Source organism: Gadus morhua, chromosome 8, assembly GCF_902167405.1.
Source record: "Gadus morhua chromosome 8, gadMor3.0, whole genome shotgun sequence".
NCBI lineage: Eukaryota > Metazoa > Chordata > Actinopteri > Gadiformes > Gadidae > Gadus > Gadus morhua.
Genome location: NC_044055.1, coordinates 19,152,095 through 19,169,301, shown reverse-complemented (window position 1 = coordinate 19,169,301; position 17,207 = coordinate 19,152,095). Strand labels below are relative to the sequence as shown.

General features: G+C 46.1%; 1 protein-coding gene across 8 annotated transcripts in view; it reads left to right on the top strand.

Annotated features, from left to right (window-relative positions):
- LOC115549422 (myomegalin) overlaps positions 1 to 17,207 on the top strand; it is a 45,862-nt gene that overhangs the window by 2,987 nt on the left and 25,668 nt on the right. For 4 of the 8 annotated variants that reach the window (XM_030364583.1, XM_030364585.1, XM_030364587.1 and 1 more), the window contains exon 1: positions 13,628 to 15,976. In XM_030364583.1, coding sequence (XP_030220443.1) covers positions 14,591 to 15,976 — 1,386 coding nt within the window. In that variant the 5' untranslated portion in view covers positions 13,628 to 14,590. Of the gene's footprint in view, positions 1 to 2,605; positions 2,717 to 6,436; positions 6,514 to 8,976; positions 9,101 to 9,760; positions 9,919 to 10,030; positions 10,188 to 10,923; positions 10,978 to 13,626; positions 15,977 to 17,207 lie in introns of those variants that run through there. The other 4 variants (XM_030364588.1, XM_030364586.1, XM_030364589.1 and 1 more) reach the window with 3 other exon arrangements.

Genomic DNA, 17,207 nt, shown 5'->3' with positions numbered 1-17,207 from the left:
CCTACACACAAACAAACACCAACACACTCCCAAAGATTTGCTTTCGCTGCCATGCGTCAGCGGGACTCCGGAAGCGGTTGTGTACAGGAACATCGCTGGCAGTAGACTCCGGCCTGCAATTGCGTGTCGTGTTGTTTGAAAAAAACAATCAGCCTCCATGATGTCATTCCCTCTGTTATGTGGAGACTAAGTCTGGGCCGCTGGCCCGTCCTCTGTTCTGCATTATTTAGGAGGCAGGGTGAAATCCAACCCATCTCAACAACAGACAAACTGAATACAACGGAGAATCCCTGAGCGTTTCACACTTCTCTCAGGTTTAGCTTTAGTACCAATGTTGTAATGGGTTGTACTAGTCATCTAAAGGGGCTCACCGATGTGGTCATGGATGGACACAAGTCCTCACTTTCATAGACTCAATTGAAGGAGACCCAAAGTAAGCATCACGTGCGAGTGTTAATGTAAGCGCTGCGTGGTCAATCTACACTTCTGGTTGACACCAAGTGGATCCAAATTAGACCAAATTGGATGGCTCTGTCCGGCTGCATATGACTCTCGCCTCACACCACCAGCACGCCACTCTCTGTCTGCACAGACCTTATTTCATTGCTTTGGATAGACCCTTAACTTCCCCCCCGGCCTTTGCCTGGCTCAATGTTTTGTCATTATGGCCATAATCCCTTTTTTCCCTTCGTTATGTCATGGGATACATGGGCAGGGAGCCACTGGGCTGGGAGATCCAGGACACCTCTCTATTAATAGCTCTGTACCCGAAGGCGAGCCACGGAGTTCCAGGGTCTCTCGTTTCGTCCGATCTCTTCCCCCTCTCCCTGTGGACTCACGTCCTGAGAGCTGCCTGATCGCTTTCCCACCCACGCCATCAGTGCTGCCATCTTTATGATAGCATGTTGGCTAGCCTTGGAAGACACCGGTATCATACCACCACGGCAGTCATTACAACCTTTATGTCATCTTGTGTTTCTTAGCACTTCCCTCAGTCGAGCTGGTAAAACTTTGATGTGCATGCGGAGGGAAGTATCGTATGAGGTGCCGAATTGATAGGTAGATAAGTGGATTGACATACATTTAATTGATTATGATACATGGTGTTAGTTGTTTATTCATTAAAAATACCGGCTGCTTAGAGAATAAAATTTGTTGCTTTTCTCAATTTGACTTATTCATAAATTCCATGATTGAAGACATCACTCTATGCGATGGTGAGGTATAGAGCATAAGTGATACATAATGACAGTTTTGAAAAAAAGCAGAAATTTAAAAGAAATTATTTGATAATTTGTAGGAAAATAATAGTTAGTTTCAGCCCCAAAGGCAAATGGTCTGCTATCTGCCCAGAAACGCACAGACAAATAGAACACCCTCCGTGACACCTTGAGTTACCACATATTGTCTGTAGTAGAGGAGAACAAGCAGCTGAGTGGTTTGGCTGAGCGACGCTTGGGTGATTAGTGCTGTGATTGTGTAAGGAAGAGGATGGCATTGACACTTTCAGCTGTTCAGTCGCTGGGATCACGCACCTGTGCACACTATCTCTATGTGATATTGACGTTGTGTGTGTGTGCGTGTATGTGTGTGTGTGTGTCTGTCTGTGTTGGAGGAAATGCGTTTTGTAAGAATCATGAAGTGTAAATTACATTATAAAAATCGAATATCTTCTTCTCAAATTGCCCTTTATTTGGCTGTTCCTGCATGTGTTTTTTGTGTTTGTTTTGTGCTGTTTGTGTTTGTGTTCCTTACATCTGTGCGCTGTGCCTGTATGGGCATTTGTATGTATGTGTCAGTGTGCTTGTGCATGCGCATTTTTGCGCATGCAAACACACACACACGCATTCTGCGCGCGTGTGTGTGAGCGCTACCCTCTACCGCAGGGGGCGTGACCTCAAGTGTGCCCACAAGCGCGCCTCAATCTCTCTTACCTCTCATAGACCTGTCCCCTCCCTCCTCTATCCCTCCCTGCCCACCCTCCCCTCTCCCTCCCTCTCCCCTGGGCGTCTGGGATTCCTGAGGAGTCGTCCCTCAGTAAAATAAGCCCGTGTGGCGTCCCCCACTCCCCAGTAGACCACAACGCACCATGGAGCCGACATGGACTCAGCTCTGACTCCCTGGGCCGCAGAGAAGCCCTCTGCGCCGCTATAGTGGCCCCTATACACTCCTGAGTGTCTGTGTGTGTGTGTGTGTGTGAGTGTGCATGAGTGTTTGTGTGTGTGTGTATGTTTGAGAATGTGGAGGAGAAAGTGAGTTGTGTGATTTTTTTTCCTTTTGAGCATTTTGTGGCAACTTTTGCGAAGAACCAGCTTTTTTGAGATTGATTTTTTTGGGTGCTTTTTAGTGTATTTTGTGTGTGTTGTTAACTAGTGGTTTTTGCGATACCGTGTTGGAGCATGGTGATGTTCTCCTGGGCAAGGAGATAGCGTAGTCAGCGGTTACCCTCCCTGAAATGGACATGTCCTAACAGAGACACGGCCCCACTTTGATGGCTGCCGTGTCACTTCGTCAACCAAACCGACTTTTCCAACCCATTATACGACCGAGAGGCGTCGGCGCCTTGTGAGCAGCCATGTCTAACGGGTACCGTACTTTGTCCCAGCACCTCAACGACCTGAAGAAGGAGAACTTCAGCCTCAAGCTCCGGATCTACTTCCTGGAGGAGAGGATCCAGCAGAAGTACGAGGAGAGCTGTGAAGATGTCTACCGCACGGTGAGTCCACGGTTATCCATCTCTACTGCTGTCGGTTTTGAATTGTATGTCTTGTATGCTTAACTGGAACTGGGATCATTTGCTTTGTCTAGTTCAATGAGTAGGTTGTTGTTGGTTGGGCCAGATACAACATGTCACAGGCAAATAAATTCAGTTTGTCATCATTTTAATATATGTTGAGATCATGGCTCCCCATATATGTCTAATTCTGGCACGTTTCCTCCCAAAATGTAATTATACAAAATGCATGGTTAGACAACATCTTTTAGAAACAAACGTAAAAGTTTTCCCCAGTACTACCTGAGGTATAGGTGTTCCTATAATTCATGTAGATGACTAGGCTTCATATATGGGTGGAGCAGAAAAGGACTTTCACTTTCTGAACCTGGAAGGTTCCACCACTGGCGTAACAGCGATGTGACTGCTGATGGTCAACGGGAACAAGCAGTACAGCGGTGGTCTGCCGCAGAGGAGGAAAGAGTCCGACTTTGATTGAAACATATTGTTTTAGTCAAGTTGGGTTCTGGTGACAAGAGGGTTATTTGAGCTCATATTTGAATATGAAAGTGATGATGTGGTTGAAACTGATTTGCACGGTTATTGTATCAACAGCTTGGTTATTGCGTTGCTTCCACTGTTCATTATGTTGTGTTGACCCGGTTGTCACGCTGATGACCTGGGGATGTGCTGTTGATACGACCATCCATGTGTTTGTTTGTTTGTGTTCGCAGAGGTTTGCTGTCAACTCTTTCTGTTGGCACTGTGATTCAGTTTTCATCCATCTAAACAGTTAGACAACAAACTAAATAAGTGAATGAGCCTTTGATAGATAAGCATGCTCGATTTTTTTTAATACAATGTTTGTCAAACCAGATAATTTGGTCATTCAACTATTCTTTACATCTGGGAGGGCATGTGTGTTATATTTATTAACATAATAATAACACGATAAAGCATGTGTGTGGACATTTTTGGCTGTGCGTGTGTGTGTATCTGTGTGTTTTTGTGTGTTGTGTGTGTGTATGTGTGTGTGATCGTGTCTGTGTCTGCATTTATTTGTGTATGTTTGTGGGTGCTTCTTTGTTTGTGTGTGTGATTTCGTGCCAATGGGTGTGTGTGTGAATTTGTGTGTGTTGTGTTCCCGCTTGTGCATTTGTTCATATGTGTGTATGTCTTGTTGAATAGAAGAGCCTATAATGGTACTCAGCGTATCAGCTGTTAGATGTCTGTATCCATAAGCCAGACAATATGGAAAACTCTTGATCATTAAGCTCTCCTGGAGAACCTGAGCTCATCAAGAGCTGTTGGTGTAATCGCTTGTTATTATGTTTACATGTGAATGATCAAGCATGAAAAAAGATTGGAATTGGATTTAGATGAAGATTTGACTATCCTATCACCTTGCCACAATAGAGGATGCTCTGAAACTATGCTTTACTATTCTATTGTGTTACTTTAGGTGGATGAATTGCATTTTGGAGGAACGAAATGCTAACGAAAATGACACAAACGTAATGCTGCTTTTAATGCACTGCCGGATTGGACTGTGTAGGCTGATCAGAATTGCATTGAGTCTGATGAAGAAGTACCGGAGCTGGTAGTTTCTTGATAACAGTCAAGATAAACCTAGTAAAGAGCAACCAAAAAGAGTAACCAAGTAAAGCCAGACCCTAGTCAGAACTATCCCAATCCAACTCATCATGAAAGCTTGTCTTCAGCTTATTTCAGTACTAAGTGTCCTCGTAGTGCGTGCAATACGAGTGCCTACATGCGTGTGTATAAGAGTTTGTGTGCCTACATGCGTGTGTATAAGAGTGGTGGGCATGCTGATAACCCCCGGGTCAGTATTAGTATCAGCTGCCTGCATGGTTATTAGGGGCTCTGTTGCTGAGGCCAGAGCGACCAGGATGAGAAATATAGCAGGTGCACGACACACCAGCAAGAGGCTAAATATAGAGCTGTTTGTGAGCTGGAAGACGCGCTCTGTCGCTGTAAACCCACAGCAGTGCAATGGCTGCGGTTTAAAAAGGGTCGTCCTACAGGGATGAAATTATAAATATTAATAATTATACCAGCTCTCTTCCTTACATTATGTAATGTTTTCTGTTGGAGTGATGTGTTAGTGATGTGGCTGTCAGGGTTTGGGTTTTCATAAAATAGACATTAAATGGTGTATAACGACCGAATGCAGTCAAATAACGAAGTCATATTTGGACATTTAAAACACAAGGTTGTACATCGACCGTGCAAGCCTGGAGCCCGTACGCACGCACAGCGCTCAGACAGACTGGTCGGGCCTTCCTGAAATATTTACACAGTGGTGGTACGTGCACAGCATGGCAGTAAATGTGCAAGCCAGGTCACGGTGATCTGCAGACAGGGCTGTTAACACTCAGACAGTTTGACGTACGGTTCCCCGGGCGCTGCAGCGTTTCTAGTGAGAGGGACGAGGCTGTGAGGGGTTCAAAGCTCTGTAGAGGTGAGGTGGAATAGTAGCAGACAGGTATGGACCGGGACTTCAAAAGGAAATCAGAAACAAGGGGAAACCGAGACGAACAAGGAAACGAGAGGCCTGGCAGACTAAGGAAAAGCCTTTCAACCTCCAGCTTTAAAGATGATAAAACCACCAGAGCCAGCTGTCTGAGTCGGCCTGGGTCCCACGGGCGGGCAGATAAACTGTGCTCTCCTTCGTGTCGGGTGGGCTGGCACGGAGAGCATGAGCCCCCCAGCCACCATTTTCACCGTTGCTAATCCTACGTGACAAAGTTCAGTTCACCCCCCCCCCCCCTGATTGGCCCCCGCAGGCCACTCTTGGCCCCCCACGCAGGACAGTTGGAGCAGGTAAACAAGCTGGAGGGGGGGTTTAGCCTTTCACTCTGGCACACATGTCTGAGCTGCCCTGGATTCCCCAGGTCTAAATATACCAGCCACGGCAGCCCAGGGAGATGCATCCCACTGGAGATACACTACACCTATTGGCTTTGGTTTAGACGTGTACAGCAGAGGGAGATGGATGAAGAGCAGAGAGAGAGGGAGAGAGAGAGGTGAACCAAGTAGTGATTGAGTGAGTGTTCTCAGCAGAAACACAGTGTAAGCAATTGAAAAAGCTGGCCAGAGTTAGGACTCCACCGTTAACACCGTTGTAAATGTGATGACTGTATGCATCTATGGATGCACATGATCATGTGATGAGGTCAAAACAGGTTAATATTTTCTTTTTATAATGCACCATACAGTCAAAAAATATATGAAACCAGCAAAATATGAAATGTGTAAAAAGCACACACACAAAAAACCGGCCAGTTACCAAACTAGGTAAAACAATACACAATTGTTGGTCTTATTCTGTATTGTGTCCTTGTCTACAGTCCATGAGCATTAATGTTACATATTTATCCTAGTACATTCCAGTTGACAGGGACAATGGGCCCTTGATCCGTTGGTAACCCACAATGCTACTCAAAAACCATCACCTACTTATTATAGTTTTTGCAACCAAGCGACTTGTTTACTTCATATTTATAAGTATTCCATTTAGGAATTGTGTCCCCACAGAATGACAAAATGCTTGGCTGAGCTGATTTGTTGATGATGAATTATGATGATGAATGAATGATTATGATGATGAATTTGTGGGGCTAAAGATGAATTTCAACAACAGTGGACGATAAAGATCTCAATCAATTAACGAGGTGATGTTGTGTTCTTCTCTGGTCCCAGAACATCGAGCTGAAAGTCGAGGTGGAGAGCTTGAAGCAGGAGCTCCAGGAGAAACAGCAGCATCTGGACAAGGCCCTGTAAGTTCTTTACAAGCAGAAACAACTAGAAAGATGCCCTAATCATCTAAATCATATCCCAAAATAACCTCATTATCTTTCTTACGGGAATCAGCTCTCTCACAAAACACAAAACTAGAAATACATACAAATGCCATGTTAAAGCAGTTTATGTTCTGGCCAGTAAATTCCCTAGCCTCTTTCCGCATCTGATATCATTGGTTAGGTGCTATATTATTCCAAGACGTGTATAGAGAAGCCCGTCTCCAATGGTACATTGGAGACGGGAGCCAATGGTACATGACAAAATCATGTTATAGAATACGTTGGTCTACTATAATAGTGCAGTAGTAATAGTAAGACAGGGTTTCGCATACAGCTAATAAAGTTATTAAAATATTGAATTGTCAGGTGTAAATAACCAGGTTGTGTGATGTTTGCGTTTGTACGTTTATGACAGGTGGCTGTGTCGGCGTGTTATGTTTGTGTGTGTGTGTGTGTGTGTGTGTGTGTGTGTGTGTGTGTGTGTGTGTGTGTGTGTGTGTGTGTGTGTGTGTTGGTGTGTGTGTGTGGGACTGTTTGGCAGTCTGCTATGTTTCCATCTGTGGGACTAAGTGTGCCTGAATCAGAGCTTAGTCATGATTCTCTGTAGGGCTATTATCTCAACAGGGGTGACACCTCACATCTCTAGCAGGACACAGTATCACACACAGCAGCTGGGACTGATGGCGTGCATGTAGACAGACATTTATGCATGCGTGCACATACACAATCACACATGCATACGCTATTATATAATCCGGGTCAATCACTGGCAAAAGTCCTGAGCAGAGACAAACAGGTGTGTGTGTGTGTATACCAAATTGGCAGAGCGATTGGCGAGCACACAATAAACAAATTCTTACGATACCAATACCACAGACAAGACAAGATAATCTCAGTGAATCCACCTCCATCACCAAAGCATTGACACCTTCGCCATCCATCGTCCCCTTGCGCCAGGTCATCGTCTATATTATGATACCGTCTCAATTCTTTAGGCCTCAATGGAGCCAGTGCTCGGTAGGCGTGTATTTGGATGTATCTTTGAAGCCCTGAGTATTAGACCCTAATGGAACAGAGCAGCACCTCAGATGTGGAAAAGACTAAAAGCCTAGGGCTTTCTTGTCAAAGGTTTGTATACGTGCGCTTATTTGTAGTCTGTAACCTTCTAACGGAGGACTAGGGTTTAGGCGTCTGAGGACAGATTCGGCCCTGTTGGAGTCCTTGAGCAAAGCCCTGACTAACTGCAAGCTTTGTGGGCTAACCCTTCTTTGAAGTTGACACGTCTGCGACTTCTGATTGTTTTCATGGTTGTAAGAATTCCAATGATCATTGAACGGTAATTGATTCTTTAGGTATCCAAATGAGGGCATCTTGACAGACATGTGCTTCCAATCAACAGAACAGTTCTGTTCAGGGTATATTCCTTAAAAACTATTGATTCAGCCTTCATGTTATTCAAAATTGAAAGGTACTTTCTGAGTCAATGACATTGAAAAATAAAAACAAACGGCCACATGGTTCCAGACAGAGGTAGTTTCAACAGTACAGATGCCCTCATTATAGAGGTCATTGTTATAATTAGCTGAAGGATGCTGGTTCCTTTTTCTGCACCAAGACTGTCGCCGGGCCAGACAGTAGTTACTAAGTAGCAGGCCGATCTAAGATATTCAAGTTATTTGAGCCGCTGCATGTGGGCGACAGTTTAAAAACATACGGAGAGAGACTAAAACAGATTGGACGGCGACAGAGCGGCGTCCATGGGTGTGCGCCATTCTTGAAGCGGGAAATTCCTGGGTTGACCCTGTCAGCCGAGCTACTGACAAACCGACAGATGATATACATTATAAACACACTCCTCGGGAACGGGTCACGCAAAGCACGACATCCTGTCAGTTGAAAGGAATTTCACAATTTGCGGTGAATCTATGAATGACCACGTCTCGGGGCTCTCGTTAGGGGCTAACACATTGTGTTCACTGGTGCCACAACCAGCCCCCCCCCCCCCCCCCCCCCCTCCCCCCCACCAACAGACCCGGATGGGAGCCAATAAAAATGTACACCCAGGGTGTGACCACGCTCTATTTGTTGCTTTGCTATAAGTAGGAGCTGCTGCTGTGTGTCCCGCCATGAGCTATGACATCATGTCGCCTCTTGACTCACACTCATGTCCCGTAAACAACCCAGAGATGACCCATGGCTGACCACATGTCCCATTAAAGATCTGCCCTGAGCGTGTGAAAGTGTGGGTGTGTGCGCGTGTGTCTGTGTGTGTGTGTGAGTTGGTGCAAGTGCGTGCACGGCTGTCTGTCTGCCTGTGTGTGTAAGTTGTTCAAAATCAACACATCCATTTTTAGAAATATTAATCGTTTGAATGAACCAAAAAAGAAACAAACATGATGCATTAGGTAATGACACGCCCGTCTGTTTCCATTCCGCTAGCGAGTCAGCGGAGAACCTGACCAATCACAATGAGGCAGAGCTGCAGAGGCGCTGTCAGGAGCGACAGCAGGAGATCAACGACATGCAGGAGGTGCTGGAGACCAAGATTCAACTCCTGCAGGAGGTCGGTGCACGGCACGCCCACACAGGCAGCTGGGCTCATCAGAAATATTTATGATCATCACAAACCATCGTTATATTTGAGCTGTCAAGCGATTAAAATATTTAATCGTGATTAATCGCATTAATGTCATAATTAACTATTATTAATCGCGATTAATCGCAAATTCTTTTTCTATGCTAAATATCCCTTGATTTTTTTGTCCCATAATTCTTCTCATTTTAATTATCTTATCAACATGGTGAAGTGCATCGGCTTGCCTTGTGCAAATGATTTTTTATTGATAACAACATTGGCATATACTGATCAAAACAGGACGATACAAAAAAAGAGCCTATAGTGCAATTAAACGACTGCTTTGAACAAATGTCATTTGAACATAGCAGTCAGGCTACTGCTTCTTTGTTTTGAGCCAAAAAAAAAATTTTTTTTTTTTTTTTTTTTTTATAAAATAATTACGTTAATCGCGCGATAAAATTTTTAACGCCGTTAAATGTGGTTTGCGTTAACGCCGTTAATAACGCGTTTAACTGACAGCTCTAATATATATACAAATAACATTTAATATTTTGTAATGTATGCTCATATTTATTTGTGTTTGTGTGTGTGTGTCTGTGTGTGTGTGTGTGTGTGTGTGTGTGTGTGTGGGTGTGTGTCATCCAGGAGGCCCAGCTAGCGAGGAGCGAGGCTGAGCGAATGGCCTCGCTGGCTGGGTCCCACTACCTCTCCTCCCCCCTCTCTGCAGACACCCCCATGGAGGACAGCCCTGAGGACCAACGACCGACAGGCACCCTCCCCCAGTCCAACATCAACAAAGACACGTGGGGAAAAACTAAAACAAAACCGCAGCAACGCATGGAAACAAGTCTTGGCTCTGGGTGTGAGTGAGTGTCACGTCTCCCTCACACCCCCCATGTTGTCGGTGTCCTGCAGGCTGATAGAGCAGCTGATGTCGGAGCTGCGCTCCAAGGAGGGCCTGATGGCGGAGCTGACTGGCGAGAGGACGGTGCTGACGGAGAGGGTGGAGGAGCTCGAGGGGCAGGTCGAGGAGCTGTCCTCCTCCCTGCTCCAGAAAGACAAGGATGTGGAGGTACGACGTGATGTCCCTTAAATGGCTTACTCACCTGATTCTGAACTCACTGTCAGTGGCTTTGAATTAATGTCTCGTTAATATCGTCCCTAAAGTAGGGACGATATTGACGAGCAGATGCTGTAGTTTCACGTCAATCCAGGCAAACTCTGATCACCCACAAATGACCTCTTGGATAAGTATTCACTTTGTCATTGACATTCTCTGAAGAGATCAAAGAACTATCTTTATCCATCAATCTATCAATAACATCAGTTGTATTTGCTGTTGCTCATCTCTCCTGTACACCAACAGTTTTTCTTGCAACTTTCCTACCTTGTCCCTATTGGAACATTGTTAACCTCATAGCCATATTAGTGCTACTCTATCTTTGTTTGAGGCCAGGGCTCCTGGAAACAACATAGCAAGCATTCCTCTTTACTTATTTCAGCAGCTACTCATGTAGGCCACAAGGCTTTGTCACTCATCCTATCTGCCGCTGAAACACATGTGTCCTTAAACACATATATATAACCGTTCCACCGCTGAAGTACTGACACATGCACACACATATGTTCCCAAACACATATACGCCTGCTCAAACTTCCCAGCGACGATTGAAGATCCCCATCAAATTTGCATTCTTGTTGATCACTGTCATACTTTGGTTGCACTTCAACGGTCATAATCATGTTCATTAAACATGTAGTTGGATTGATTTCAACGTTTTTCTAATCCTCTGCTCCTCTGGTTGCAGTTCTACCAGGAGGAGCTGGGCCAGGAGAGGCTGCGCATCGAACAGGAGATGCAGGTATTTGGACTCATTTATTTATAACACCAATATGATCGTGGTCCCGTCCAGCTCAATGGGTGAGTTGTGCAATGGGTAGGGGCGTTGATTCCCACTTGGCCCACCCATGCTAAGAATGTATGCAGTCTTGATAAGCAATATGTTTGCATAAGTGTTGTCCACCAAATGGCATATATGTATTTATATGTTAAGCAGATGGCTGTGGTTTGTGTCATGGCCACAGGAGAGGGCTCAGGGAGAGCTGTACAATCATAGAGGAAGACGGGAAGCAATTGGCCACACCCTAACATGTGTAATTATTGAGTTGGCCATTGAGTGTCAGTACAGAGTTCCTGAATAGTAGTTTGTTGCCTCCTGAATAATGAAATGGGGTATTAGGCCAAAGCATGTAGGACAGAAGTATAGATTAACTACTGCATAGAATGATGAACTGGAAATGCAAACATCTCTCTATGTTAAAATGCATTTTAGCAGGGTATTTATGTCCAGTTTTGCACACTGTCAAATTGTGTTATTTTTTATGTACAAAGGATAATTTTTGCGTCTTTAAGAGTATGATATATTCTGAAAATACTAATATATGTTGTGCAACTGCACAATTACTAACAGCAAATGTGCAGGTGGCTTTCACACTGACGCTCACTTCCATTCTATATTTAAAAAATATTGAACTTTGCGATAGATAATAGTGCCAAAACTGGGTCACGAATCGATTGCTGTGCCTATTGTTCTTTTCCTTATCAGTCTGTATGCGACCGCCACCTGCAGTGTTTTTGCCATTGTCTACTGCCTCAATCTCTGCCCTTGTGAGTTGGACCTCTGTACTACTGGACGTTTTTCTTCCAAGGGGCTTCCTCTGCCCATTTAACTTGTAAATCAGCTATGGACATGAGATGCAAATATGCCTTCCTTTCCAAACCCACTGTTCAAATTTCAGCGTTCCAGGAGCTTGTGTGCAAGTGCGTGTGTGTCAGTGTGTTCCAAGCCGGTGTCAACAACAACAATTTGCATTGACATTAAGTTGGAAAGATCCGATAACATTGTGTAGGCTCAAAGAGTGGATGATCTTAGGTACAGTTTTGTGTTGCACTCCCAGGCGGCGGCCCCTTTCATCTGTGTGCGTGCGTGTATGCATGCAAGTGTGTGTGTATGCGTGTGTGTGTGTGTGTGTGGGGGGGGGGGGGGGGGGGGGGGGGGGCTGTTGGCCTCCACACATGGATTAGCGCAGGTTCCGGTTTCAAAAGGGTTGTTGCGTTGGCCTTTGGGTCGCTCACGTCCAGTGCGGAGATCAAATTGTGTCTCCTCAGACCGACATGGTGTAAACGAGCTCTAAATTAGTTTCCCATGCGTGCTAGCCTTTAGGAGTAGCAATAGAGATTTAGAGGGAGATTTGAACTAAATAAAAGAGACGGAGAGAATTATCTATATTGTTTGAGTTGGTTGAGGGATGGCATGTGACGCAATGGAAGTAACAATCGCTTAATGATAACGATTGATAAGGACATACAATCGCTGCCATGTAGGATGATAACAATTATGTAATTAGAATAAAATGCAAGATACATATTGATTTCTGTATCAACTTAATGTAGATTTGTAGATAGGGCTATTTTATGCTCCAAATACTTGAATATGTAATCGCAAACTTGCCGCCTATGATCACAGTCGCTCAAAGAAGGGTCTGATGTAGAGCAAATCAGTCAACATTAACCAACCTTTGATCCTCAGTCTACCTTAATCAGAACCAGGGGAGCTAGAGATCCAGCCTAAACCTATGTTGACAGACAACTTTAGATCTGTAAGTGTACAGACCCGTTACTGGAGAAAATGGGGAGTTGCTACCTGGACGAAAACAGGCCTAGTTGGGACTATAATTCTTTGCTCATTTCCGCAGTCACAGTGAGAGACCGTGACCATCTGCCTGTTCAGCCCCCAGGGAATCACTCGGTCTCTCAAAACAGAAGCTCATCATGGGAACTGAGTGCAATCCTTGTGTGTGTGTGAACAACAAGCTATATGACCTATGTCAAGGCACTGCTGAATTATTTAGTGTTCTTCATCGACCAGGCACAAGAACTATTATATTAATTAATATTATAATATTCTAACTAAATGAATGAATATTGTTCTTGTTTTTTCTAAAAATGATTAACCCTTGTCATTTAAATATAAATCAATTATTATTAAAATTTTGGGCAATTCATGTTTTTGCGCGTTTTTGCGTGATCGGTTAATAGATAGGATAGGGTGATATTTTAAGCTGCGTTATGTGGGACATAATAAAGGCTATATGAGACAAGATGCTTTCGTAATATATCTTCAGTAGCATCCTCAAAATCTGCTAAAGGAATGTCTTTTTTTTCGTAACAAAACGTCTACCTTTGTTTTGTTTTTTAAAATTGTAACCGTCTCTCTTATCAGTTCTTCTTTGATTTTACTAAATCTCGCGTCATGAAGTCATCCTCGTTAAATTGTGTATGGCGTTACTTAAATGATTGTCAACTTGGGTTAATGTAAACTGCATTATAATTTCACCTGTTTGATGAGGCGTGCTGAGTTTAGCAGATTGGGCAGAAGTAAGTACTCCCGTCCCTGGGGAGGACACAGTTTTGTTTTTATCGATATATCCACTGCAAGGCTGACGTTTGCGATGTCTTCATGTGGATAAACATTTAAGCGAAAGAATTACCTCATTATAATCAATGAACTACTCGCTATAACAACCGACAAACATAAGATGAAAAGAAAGGGTTCCTGTTACCCCCTTTCCCCCTGAATGGTCTGCTCCGCCGATGCAGGTCTGGTTCAGAGCAGCCACATCGTTATCTACCACTGAGAATCTCCGATAGGAAGAATAAGCGCAGTCCATCTGTCGGCGCGGTTGTACAGCCGAATAATAATTTTCGGACGGTAGATATACTGACAGGATGAGAAGCGGGGAGTTCATCAAGTTTTTGACTGTTTGGGATCGAACATTAATCGCCGTCATGACCTGGGTACGAGCGGCTCCAGTGACCAACGAATGATGCAGAGGAATTTGTATTGCGCGTGATATCGGGAAATGCGAAGTATCTGTTTATGATGGAAGACATGGAGAGGAAGACACTATATAACTGACCACTGACAGGACATCTTCATCCTAACTACATCCGCCGTTGCTACATGCGCCGTTGTAGGCTCTTCCTACCTATGCTTCCTACCGCACCTGCAGAATCTCTGATCTCCGGACGATCATTAAGTCGATGCCAATCAACGAATTAATCTGCTTCTATCTCAGAAACTGAATTGAATTGTAATCAGACAGCAGGACAAATTATCCTATTTAATATATGATTTGGTAAACAAGTGATTCTTGTTGGACATCGATCATACTCATTGATTATTTTTTCTAACCAAATTTTACTTTCTTATAATATAACTATTGTTTTGCCACTATTGCCAATTATTAGTAAAGTAATATTGACTATTATATAGGTAGGGATGTTCTACATGAGTTAATGCAGATGCAGGCTTGTAATAGATTTCAGCCGCTATCAGAAGGAGACTGTTTACTCAGACCCGGATAAGTACCCTCCCATCAGCGGTGCTCTAGTTGTTTTCCTGCGCGTGTGGAATGCTCGACCTCAAGATGAAGGAGACCTGTCGCATCTGTGCCCGGGAGCTCTGCGGCAACCAACGGCGATGGATCTTCCACCCGGCCGCCAAGCTCAACCTGCAGGTGCTGCTGTCCTACGCCCTGGGCCGCGAGCTGACGCGGGACGGCCGCGGCGAGTTCGCCTGCTCCAAGTGCATCTTCATGCTGGACCGCATGTACCGCTTCGACACGGTGATCGCCCGCGTGGAGGCGCTGTCCATCGAGCGGCTGCACCGGCTGCTCTCGGAGAAGCACCGCCTGAGGCAGTGCGTCAGCGGCCTGTACCGCAAGACCAACGGGGACGACGGCGGCGCGGGCGACCCCGCCAACGCCGCCGCCGGCCCCTTCGACGGCATGGTGGACATGACGGGGCTCGGCCACGCCCAGTACTGCGCCCTGCTGCAGGAGGACCTGGTCTACTCCCCGTACGAGTCCTGGGCCGACGACGGCACGGACTGTCCCCAGCACCACCACCACGCCTCCCCCCACCCCCACCACCACTCCCAGTGCCCCGCCGCCCCGGGCTCGGAGGCGTCGGCCCCGGGCTGGCACCGCTACATCCCGCGGACGGGCTGCCGCGGGTGCAGCCGCTGGCGGGTGGCCGACTCGGACTATGAGGCGGTGTGCAAGGTGCCCAGGAAGCTGGCGCGGAGCATCTCCTGCGGGCCGTCCACCCGGTACTCGGCCAGCCTGGGGGGGGGCGGGAGCACCCCCGGAGGGGCAAGAGGAGGACGAGGAGGAGGAGGAGGGGAAGCAGCCAGTCAAAACGAAGAGGAGGAAGAGGAGGAGGAGGAGGAAGGCTCAGAGGAGCCCGTCACCTCCCCCACGCTGGTGGCCGGCTCCTGGAACCCCTCCAGCGAGCGCAACTCGGACAGCGAGCGCACGCTGGCGGGAGGAGGGGCCAGCTCCCGCTGCTCGCTGGGCTCTTTGGAGCCGTCGGACGGGGACGGAGGCTCCACCCCGGGCCTCCCCCCGGACTACCCCGGCCAGCGGAGAGCCGGCTCCCTGTCGGAGCAGGAGCACCCGGGAGCCCCCCTCAGCCCGGCTCCCTCGGTATCGGGGTTCTCCCTGGCCCTGTGCATGCTGCACAACTGCGCCCCGTACCGACCGGTCCAGAGCCCCAAGGGCTGCAGGCTGCCCGTGCTGCTCCGACAGAGCCCGAGCAACGGAGGCCCCCGGATGGACGCGTTTGAGCCCCCTTATGGGGCGCCGAACGGGGAGATGGAGATCCAGTACCACATGGCCGAGCTGGAAGCCCCCCTGGTTGGGCTGGGCGGGGGGAACGACAGTGGCGTGGACCTGGCGGAGATGGGTGATTTGTGGGAGGATGTGTATCACGAGTGCCCCGTCCCGAGGCCCCACCAGGTACAGCAGCTGGGGAAGGCAAACGATACGCTCCACCACGGTGTCTTCTCTCTGCAGGATAGGGCTGCAACAGCAACGTGGAACGCATTAATTGCCTATCACGCGTAGGTCTGCGGTGCTCTCAACCGCCAGCTCAGCTCTATAACAATTACCGTCTCCCCTCTCCTTGGTTAATTACTCTGTTAATCCAGCTGTCACCCATCGACATCCAGCCCACTGGTAGTTCTTTGAAGATCCCGTTCCCAGGGATTTTATTTGTGTGCTGTTATATTTCAGCCTAGTTGCCTTTGTAGCAGACATGATCTGTGTGTCTCTATATATTGACTCGGATACATTCTACCACTGCAGCGGGTTTACTCTAGTGAAACCCATCATCTCCCCAGAGTTGAAACAGTAAATTTAAATGTTGGTTGGTATTATATGCAGGCAGGTTTTCATTTCTTGTTGAACAGTGCATTCAGGTTAAACAAGTTCATACTGTACATGACAACATTCTTGGACAATTACAATGAGGCTGTTGACAGAGCACAGAGCTCATTTTCAAACTTTCGCTTTGACATGCTATATAATAGAGTACTATTATACACTTTGGCATCTATTTTTCTGCTAGGTGTGTGCTCGAGTATTCCCCTAAAATAAACAATCCGCTTTTAATGATCTAGAATTAGTAAAATAGTGATAATGTTAATTACAATAATAGTAACAAATGAATAGTTATCATTGTATGAATCCAAAGCTAGTCTACAAAGGACTGTGCTTATCCAGTGACAACGATGGTAGGAACTAGGTTAGATATGGTTGGACATAGAGGCAAAGGGGCTTGAAAATTGGCCTATATTTTTCTTACTCAGAGCCCTGGAGGCACAGTGATGTCGCTTCACACTGCCATCTCTCTATTGGTGCAGCTGCAGTGTTCACCAATACCAGACATGTTGCCCTCGTAAACTTAGACTTAATTTACATGTAGATAGGTATTCCATACAAAATATGTATATCCTGAAGTTAGCAGTTATATGGCACCGCTTTTATATTCACTTACTATTGCATGTCAACAGTGTTTTACAGCTTTAATATGAGTAATATAGTCGTTTTGAATGCTGTAGACTGTTGGGATTCAACCACACACAATTGCACTTGAATCAATGCATTTAAGAACTGATTATGTCAAAATAGTAGGGAGAAGGAGGAAGCAGGTCATACTCTGGCAAACACAGCCACCCACTCATGCATG